This window comes from Aethalodelphis obliquidens, unplaced genomic scaffold (assembly GCF_003676395.1).
Source record: "Aethalodelphis obliquidens isolate GAN/ISIS:26980383/991018 unplaced genomic scaffold, ASM367639v1 scaffold27, whole genome shotgun sequence".
NCBI lineage: Eukaryota > Metazoa > Chordata > Mammalia > Artiodactyla > Delphinidae > Aethalodelphis > Aethalodelphis obliquidens.
The window spans coordinates 15,374,897-15,384,798 of NW_020837971.1; the positions used below are offsets into that span (position 1 = coordinate 15,374,897).

General features: G+C 45.4%; 1 protein-coding gene across 1 annotated transcript in view; it reads left to right on the forward strand.

The window, feature by feature from the left end:
- Positions 1 to 5,997, forward strand: part of HECW1 (HECT, C2 and WW domain containing E3 ubiquitin protein ligase 1) — a 260,620-nt gene extending 254,623 nt beyond the window's left edge. Inside the window, exon 27 of the mRNA XM_027123988.1 lies at positions 5,647 to 5,997. Coding sequence (XP_026979789.1) covers positions 5,647 to 5,758 — 112 coding nt within the window. The 3' untranslated portion in view covers positions 5,759 to 5,997. The remainder of the gene's footprint in view (positions 1 to 5,646) is intronic.
- Positions 5,998 to 9,902: the final 3,905 nt, after the last annotated feature.

Sequence of the window (9,902 nt, forward strand, 5' to 3'; positions counted from 1 at the left end):
TACTATAGTATTAAAACCCGCTCAGCAAACATAAGATTGATCCACATTATTTTCTTCTACTGTGATATTTTCTAATTATAACAGAAGATTCGTATTTAATTCAGCTGTATTTCTACGTGGCCTCCCAGACACTTTGCTAAATCCCTATTGTGGAAGGATTGACTGAACTATAATTTTCATCTAGCTTTCCTAGACTTTCTAGCATCCCAGAGATAATTCACCTGATGACGGTGCGTATTAGCAGGCCCAGGAAGCAGAGTGCATGCCCAGCTGGTTAATAACAGTCTAAAGCGTCGGGGCACTTTTCAGCCCTGGTTTCACCCACTTTGATCAGCAGACCCTCAGTGCTCATTTGCACGGCTCTGCTGAGCATTGAACCTGCTGAACGAAGTCTGGCAAGAAAATAAGGCTAAAAAGGCAAGATTTCCATTTGTCGAGTTGAATGATAGATTTGGAGGATGAGGTTTTTGGGAAACATTTTGCTCTTACTTTAGAGGAGTGAATTTGAGTCACATTTGATGATTCTCTCATAGTGGGCACCTCAGTGTGCACCTGAAGGAGGGCCTGAGCTACAGCAATGAACCTGCCCAGAGGGGCTTACAGTCTAGGGAGGAACGGAGCGGAAGAGTAAGTCGTTACGACTCCAGGTGCAATCAGAGGGGCAGTAGGAAGGGAAGATAAAAGCAGGATGCTGTGAGTTTGTAGAACAGAGACCTAAACCTGATTGAGTTGACAGGAGACGATGACACAGAGAAGCTGGCATTTAGGGGAGCCCTGAGGGGCAAGGAAGGGTGGAGGGGATTCTGGGCCGAAGCCACAACAGGAGCAAAGCCTGGGGGTGGGAAGGGTCAGCTGTGTTCAGGAAAGATCACCAAACTGGCCTGGAGGACAAGACGTCCAGTGCGACACTCGCAGGGGACGCAGTTGATAGAGAGAGTTTGGTGGGCCACGGAGAGAAGACCTGCTGGGGAGTCTGTTTTACTCTTTAGGAAAGGGAAGTCACTGCTTTTGTCATTTGGGGTCAGAGATTGAGTCTAATTACATATATGCTCTGGGAAGCTTTGAAATGTGCATTAATCCTATCAACCCACACAGAGAACTTACAGGGTGGACGTCAGGCGTACGAACAGGCTCAGCACATCTGGGCCAAGGCGCTCCTAAAAAGGCTGCTGCCCCGCGAATCCCAGAGAGGGTTCTTGGGGGAAGCGGGGACTTCGCCATAGGCCAGAAGGGCCCCAAGAATCAAGTGTTGAGATGCCTCTAAGGGGACAATGAAGACGACCCTCTGAGTAGTAACCCCCGACTAGTCTCCCTTGTGCATTTTCTGATGATCCAAGAACCTAGAAAGTGTCACCTATGTGTGGAGAGAAAGAAATAACCTCTGGATTCCAATAATGGTAGTTCGGAAAGACCTGGCCTGGCCATATGGCAGGTGATAGAAGCCTGAGGCAAGCAGGAGCACCGAACACCCTCGGGGTGACCCGGGGCTCCCCAGAGACCGTGAGCCCCGTGTGCAACCCACGCTCTGACGAGCTGCATTCTCCTCAGACCTTCCCTCTAGAAAGGCAGCTGGCCTCCCAGACGAGGGAGCGTCACAACAAAACCATACATCAGGCCAAGTCCGTGCTTTCCAGAGTGTGTGGGGATTAGGACAAAGGACTCTGGGGGAAGAGGTTTCTAGGCTCTAAGTTTACAGTGCCTGGTGAAGAAACTTCATAAACCACCATCGCTGGAGCATAAGAGGGGTGAAATGGTCACGGAGGTTGGGGTCAAGGAGCTGGCAGGCCAGGGCACTGAACAGCCAACCAAGTGGACTCAGATGCTACACAGTCTGGTGGGAAGACCTGAAAATGGAGAGCATTTAAGCCAAGTACCAGAGATTTTAATAAATGTGTTACCCAGAGGGTCAGAAGGTGTGGAAGGTACGTCTAGATCACTGATGGTCAAACGTGTCTTAACTACAGCCCACAGAGAGAAGGGCCCTTCACATCCCAACACAATACATGCATAGGTACTCCTGTGTGTGTGTATCTGAAACACATGTTCTTCAAAACAATACTTCATCCTTATTACCTGCAGGTAATACACTATTTCCTACCCTATCCTATTTCATTGAAATAAAATGCCGGACAAAACCTGTAGTTTGGGGGAAAAAATATCTAAATGGCATGAGATTCAGAGGAACAGAAATGTTTGATCAAAGATTGAAAAGTAATGATGTAGAATGGGCAGTGGGGAGTGGAAAAGTCGCTCATCCATCCACAGCCCAGCATGCAGCAGGGTGAACGGTGACCATCTCCACTCCTGAGTGCTGAGAACCACATCCAGAGCTTGGAGGCCACATCCAGACCAGGAGGTGGGAGAGTTTCCTTACTGAGGAACTTGACAAGGAAAGGCTTGGGAGGAAAGAAAACTCGGGAGCTGGTCAGGGTAGACCCAGCACAGGCAGCGTGGAGATAAGAAGGAGAGGAGAAAACCTTAGGGGTTTACATTTAGAGTAGCGACCAGGGGCAACAGAAGTATGAGTCATGGGCGGATTAACAGGACTAAAATTCTAACACAAACATGCTTCAGTGCAGATGTAAACTGAGCCCAAGCCCAGGATGAAGGTGGAGGCCTGGTTAAGTTGGTAGTTGGCTTACTCTATAGGGATGGGGGAGGGCAGGAAAGAGGTGATTGTGTCCCCGCAGGGGACACTTGGCAATGTCTGGAGACATTTTTGGTTGTCGGGGAGGAGTCCTCCTGGCTTCTCTCAGATAGAGACCAAGGATGCTGCGAAACACCTACAAGACACAGGACAGTCCCTCCCGGTGGAGAGTCATCAAGCTCAAAGTGTCAGTGGTGCCGGGTGGGAAGCCCTGCTCTGTAGGCTGTCAGGCTACAAAGGAGGCATGAGGGAGCCATTGGGAGTCCCTAAGAGAAACTGACAGCCACTGAGAAGCCATCAAGAAGCCAAGGGAAGGGTTTCCCTGGTGGCACAGTGGTTGAGAGTCCGCCTGCCGATGCAGGGGACGTGGGTTCGTGTCCCGTTCCGGGAGGATCCCACGTGCCGCGGAGCAGCTAGGCCCGTGAGCCATGGCTGCTGAGCCTGCGCGTCCGGAGCCTGTACTCCGCAGCGGGAGAGGCCACAACAGTGAGAGGCCCGTGTACCGCAAAAAAAAAAAAAAGAAGCCAAGGGAAGAGAGATGTTCAGAGGAAGAGCTGTCAGATGCTTTCAAACAGCCTGAGGAGGTGGGCATAGAAAATGTGCCTCTGGATTGGGGAATCGAGAGGTCATTGACAAACTTGGAAAAGAGTAGATTCAGCAGTGATAGAGTGAGAAGCTGTCCGGAGATTGAGGCCGTAGTTGGGCGGTGGGAGAAGATGACTTGAAAAGGAGTCACACTTAAAGAACTGGCCTCACAGCCGCACGCGGTAGCGGTGCTGCCTCTTTCCATCATTTGCTCGTAACCAAACTTAGAGTGGTCTCTACTGCAGAGGAGCAAGACCGGCTTCGGTACTGTCTTGGTGCACATTTTAGTTGGTAACTTGGAAAACCTCGAGGAGACGGAGAGATTGACTGTGTAGATGACACAGGTTAGCAGTATCACACGTAGTACCGTCCAAAATGATCTCAAAATGCTGGAACCCTAGAATAACACCTACAGAGTGGAATCTGACACGACACAACTGAACAGATCCAGTGGAGTCCCAAAATATCAACTTCACAAACACGAGATGAGGCTGATTCATTTGCTTGCAGTCACGTGGAAGAGGCCAAGGGTCTGAAGTCCCCACGTGGGTGACACAGTTCCTAAAGTCATGACTGCAATGGTGGTCGCATGATTAGTAAGCGACCCTGATGCTCAAATGATGATTCACGGTTTACGAAAGGCATCTATGTGCTGTCCTCACACCAGCCCTCTGAGGTGCACGGAATGTGTATTATTATCCCATTTTATAAGTGAGAAGACTGAGGCTCAGGAAGATTCGTTGACTTTCCCAAGGTTATAAAGCTAGTCAGTGGCTGCACCGTGACCAGAATAGAGGTCTTCCGAACCCTGGTTCCAGATTCTGTCCACGACCCCAGCCCACCTGGGAGCCGTGGGTCCAGTGCCCAGGTAATGAAGTAAGCAGGTCCTCCGTGCTGTCAGGACCACACGTGGAGAGCGGCGAGGACTTAGGAATGAGGAATCAAATCGTGATTTGATTGTGTTCATTCATTCTAGATTACAAACTAGGATTTATTGAAGAGTTAACCAGGCCTATAGATTAATGGACCGAGAACAACTCTTGAAGAAACTCTGGGTGTTCAGACTAGGTCTTGAAGAGGGGCCATTGGCTACTGTTTTCAGTTCCCAAAAATTATCTTTTACAGAATTAATCTGATCCCAGCTATCTTCTAAATAGGATTTGTTTTTTCTGTATTATTTCCACTTGGGAGTGACAGTGAAAATGATTAGATAAAAAAAAACCAAGAAGATGCTGTCTGCCCATATCCTGCTCCTGGCTAACTCAGCCAGTTCCAGAAGCACACTTGGCATTTTTCTGCCCCTCTTCACTTGGTTAGCAGGGTCTGGTCCTGGTCCACGCATTGGCACATAGCGGGGAAAGCCGTTCCTTGTCTAGGCCAAACACTGGCCCACACAGATGGGCCCGCAGGATGAAGTACATGACCAAATAAGCTGAACCCAGGGCAGGTGGCACCGGGATGCCGCAGGCATCCAGGGAGGATTAGCCCCCAAGCTCAGCTGTTCTTGGAAATGCGGCATCTCTGCTTCAGGTTAAGCAGGCCCCACTATGAATGGTAAAGGAGTCGGACTGTCATTGCTCCGTCACACCTGCCTCGATGGGGCATTGGATCTCGAGAGTTCCAGGGCATCCGTTGGCACCTCTAGGTCAATGCACAGGGTTTACAGAGGCCCAGAAATCAGAGCTGGGCAAGGAGACTTGGGAACATAATCCTCTAATACTAATTATGTTCCTTTGCTGGCCACATCCAACTTCATCTCTCAGTTGTAAAATGTCGCTGGTTTGCTAGTGCAGTGCTAGTATGGCGTGGTTTGCTTCCAAATGCAAACCCACCCCTCCAGTTTCTAGATATTCCAGTCCTTCAACTGGTCTATTCCTGTCTGGAAGGCTGTGGTTCTCTTTTTTTTTCATTTTTTAAAAATTATTTATTTATTTTATTTATTTATTTTTGGCTGCATTGGGTCTTCGTTGCTGCGTGCGGGCTATCGCTAGTTGCAGCCAGCAGGGGCTACTCTTCATTGCGGTGCGCAGGCTTCTCATTGCGGTGGCTTCTCTTGTTGCGGAGCACGGGTTGTAGACGTGCAGGCTTCAGTAGTTGTGGCTCGAGGGCTCTAGAGTACAGGCTCAGTAGTTGTGGCGCACGGGCTTAGTTGCTCTGCGGCATGTGGGAACTTCCCGGACCAGGGCTCAAACCCGTGTGCCCTGCATTAGCAGGCGGATTCTTAACCACTGCGCCACCAGGGAAACCCAAGGCTGTGCTTCTTAGTTTGCAAGTGTGTTATGGTGGTCCTAAAACATGGTTTTACCCTCTTTAGATTCACTTTTGATTCTCAGATTCAGACTGATCACAGAACTAGCCAAGCCAGTTGTACCATTGAAACAAACACCTTGACCAGCCTTTTCTCCCCCATTCAGGGCACACACGTGCTTCAATCGATTGGATCTTCCACCTTATCCCTCGTACTCCATGTTGTATGAAAAGCTGTTAACGGCGGTAGAAGAAACCAGCACCTTTGGACTTGAATGAGGAACTCAAAACTTTTCCTGGCCAGTGACATCATCCTTTCCCTTTCCCTGAATCAACTCTCCTTTGATTTTGGTATTCCATGATTTTCGTTTTCAAACCAAATCAGGATTGACGAGCTGTGCATGAAGCATTGCCTTCTTCTCAGATCTTACCTTCAGGCTTATCTCCTCTACTTTCAATGAACTGCTAGCCTGTATGCAATATTTAAAAACAAACAAACAAACAAACAGCTGTCTCAAGGTCTGTGTATATCTCCACATACCTCCATTACTGACAATGAAATATGAATGCAAGTTATGCTACACTTGACCAAATGGTAATAAATGTTTACTTCCATTTCTATGATTTAAGGGGAAGTTTGAGCATTAAGCATTCCGAGCTTTTCTACACCCATCTCTTCTGAGCAGAGCCACCATTTTTAATAATTTCTAACAACAGACGCCAGAATAGGAGCTGATCAACTCTTTCTTTTCCTCCCACTCTACTTTTTCCCTGGGCATCCAATCCATCCAAAAACAGCAGTGACAACACCACAATTTTGATACATTCAACTCATGATTCATATGTGGCATTGGTCCCGTCACCTGGAACTAGCCTAGACATATGGTGCAAATGTTACACTTTCCAACCAATAATAACACTAAGAAAAACACCTCCTGCTGATGCAACACAGGGCATCCCAATGGTTGTGGGGATTGTGGCTCGACTTGAGTTCAGAGAAGTCCTGGGGGGGGAGGGAGGTGCACCCCCCGTGAACACCCACCACCCAAGAAGCACAAACTTGTGCACAAGTCCAAGAAGGAGATCTCATTATGTAGCATAAACAACGAGGCGTCTACCCCCATTGTGTTGTATAGAACGCGTTGAAGCAAACAGGAGAAAGGGGAGAAGGGCATCAGGGCATATTAGAAGAACATATTCAGTTGGTCTGAATACTTGAGTCCTGTACTGTTTTCTTTTGCTTTGTTCCATCTAGCCACAGGTCTCCTTCCCAGAGGAAGAAAAATGTCCTGATAATCCCATGACTTTTGTTCAAGCCAAGTAATTACCTGTTTGGCAAACAAACTTTTATTTCAACTTTGATAGTGTTTTCATTTTTTCATGGTTTTTTTTTTTTTCCTTCATCAGGGTGTTCAAATTCCTTCACATCTGATTGTCCACAGGGACCGCACTAAATCGGAAGCCGCAGAGAGCGATGGTGCTTGTTAGGAATCAAGGGCAATATGATACATCTCCTTCCTCCGTAGCAGTCATCCCTGGCGCAAGACCTAACCCCCCAAAGGGCAACATAATACATCTCCTTCCTCCATAGTGGTCCTCCTGGAGCAAAGACCTAACTCCCCAAAGGCACGCTGATTTGTGTCAAAATAGGGATCCAGTTTCTTTTAGCATTCAGTAAAGAGACGTCTCAGAAAACGTAGTGTTTTCAGAACAACAGTTGCAGGCTCCAGGGAGAGCCTAACCTCTCAATTACATTTGCCATAAACCCAAACATGATGGTCATTTGCTATTTGTCTAACCTTGTTATCGTGTCGTCTGAAATATGTCACTAATGAAAGTGTTTTTCTTCACTGGGAAAAGAGCTGTTGAAATGTCACATTGTTGTCCTTCAGTATATTAAGCAAGGGAGAAATGTGAGAAATGTGGGAAAGTTAATTTCATCCAGAGCCAGGTCTAGAGTTCATATTGGTTTGCGTCCAGACAATGTGTTAATTGTGCTTCCTGCACTGTACAAGGAGACCTTCCTTTAGCAGGGATTAGAATGCTCGTGCGCACCCCTTGCTGCTGTGTACCTGTTGTCAATCAGGGAATATGTGTGTTACAGAAATCTGCCCTTCTGTTGTTGTCTAAAAAGAATATTTACCAAGATAGGATGATGGAATGTGTAAGTTACATAATACAGAATGAGGGATCTGTAAACTTCAGGACACATTTCAGCATGTGGAGCTGTTGTTTATGAAATCAGGACATAAGGGTGATGCAGATCGTTTCACCATCCTATATAGAATAGCATCTCTAGTACAGGGGGCATCTTTCATTTTTAGAATTTGGTGTTAGATGTATGTAAATACTCAATTCAAGCATTCAGTTCTTCTTTTCAGTTCTTCTATTAGAACATTGACAAGGGAGAAGGCTGATCCGAAGATGGAACCTGCTCCCGGGGAGCTTCACAATTTACACAAATATCTAATTAATCTGTTAATTAGATTAATTGATGACTATTCTTCCCACATACAGAAGGAACAAGGTAGCATAGAAGTTATATATAGATGGAAAACTTGGGCATGAATGATTTTTAACTAACTTTTCCTTATTCCCACTGCCCCACCCAATGCCATGGCTCAGATATATCCCACAAAGCATCCAGGAGCACTATTTCATAAAAGTACAAAATTCCAGAAAGACATACTGGTGTCAGAGTCCCTGAAAAAGTGTGAAGTGTGCTTAATAGGGTCCCAATTTCCATTACAGCCTTGCACAGAATCCCTAAGGAAGGAAAACAAAGAGAAGAGGAGGACAGAGAGTTGCTATGGAAAACTCTTTATTTCTCTTTGTCCCAGATGATGTTTCTTCAGTTAATATTCCCTCATATATGAGGCTGAATTTTAAATTATGTATAACATTATATATATATATATATTTACACATATAACAAAACAGCTATAGGACTCGATTGTGCTATTAATTTCACCAGGTGGAGGTGCAAACCACCCCAAATCATATAATTCATAATGGACAAGATAGATCTCACCCATTTGTTACCTTGTGTAAATTTCCTTTTAACTTAAAGTATTAGTTTTCTCCATGGAGGCATAGTATAAAATTAATCATTTATAAACCACTATTTCCCTAAAACAAGATCTTTTAGAGCTATTTCTTTTAAATTTATTTTATTTATTTTATTTTTAACTGCACTGGGTCTTTGTTGCTGCGCGCGGGCTTTCTCTAGTTGTGGCGAGCGGGGGCTACTTTTCGTTGAAGTGCGCAGGCTTCTCATCGTGGTGGCTTCTCTTGTTGCGGAGCACAGGCTCTAGGCGCGCAGGCTTCAGTAGTTGTGGTGCACAGGCTCAGTAGTTGTGGCACACGAGCCCAGCTGCTCCACGGCATGTGGGATCTTCCTGGACCAGGACTCGAACCCGTGTCCCCTGCATTGGCAGGCAGACTCAACCACTGCGCCACAAGGGAAGCCCTAGAGCTATTTTTAGTAAGAGTGTATTACCTTTGATTGGGAGACAAATAAGAACAATAAATAAGAGAATACTTATGCTTCCATTAGAAAAATGCTTCAAAAATACTATGAAATATTTATGATAATTTCATGGATATCCCATTTTATTCTATCATATGAAGGTGATAATCCTAAAAACAGAAATGGATTCTGCAGGATCAGGAGAAGTACTATAAAGCTACTAATTTCTTTGTCATCCCTATGTCTATAAGTTGACCGTGGTTGTGAAAATTTTTTACTGCTACCACGATTGTCATGCAGTGAGAAAATTAAGAAAAAGTGATATATGATTTGTTGGCAGGCTTTATGCAGAATCTCAATCTTTTTCTCTTCTAATACATGACCATGTGTGCTTTAACAGTAAGTGCATTTGTGTGGCCAGCCCACGAGCTGGACCTTCCAGAACAGTTCTAATGTTACATCTGTGGCACCATCAGTCTGTGTGTCAAACCATGTGTCCCAAATTTGGGTTCAGAAAATTTCTCAGTTCCCACAAATGTTTTCCCAGTCAAGATGAAACACTTTCACATGAAAGTAGTTAGAACTTTACATAACAAATGTGGTGCTTTATTATTATTATGTACTTGAGTGTTCATTCTTAAAACTACTGCAATACTATATCATCAAAATCTGGGATGGATGTTCCAGCTATCGTAAAGTCCAAAAGAGAAAGTGTTATTTTCTTGTTAGTGACATGTAGTCCCTTTGTTCTAGTGGAAAAAAAGGTGCCTAGAGGTAATATTTAGAGTAAATATTGTTCCATTAACCTACTTCCTGAAGCTTCCAATTTACCTAAGGAAATGTCTATAACGATTTTGTTCAAAGTCTTTGTTTTAGTCAATAGCAGGAGAAGTCCTTGTTTTTGGGTTGATTTTGCTTATATTGACAAGAGAAATGTCACGTAATACTCAGGCC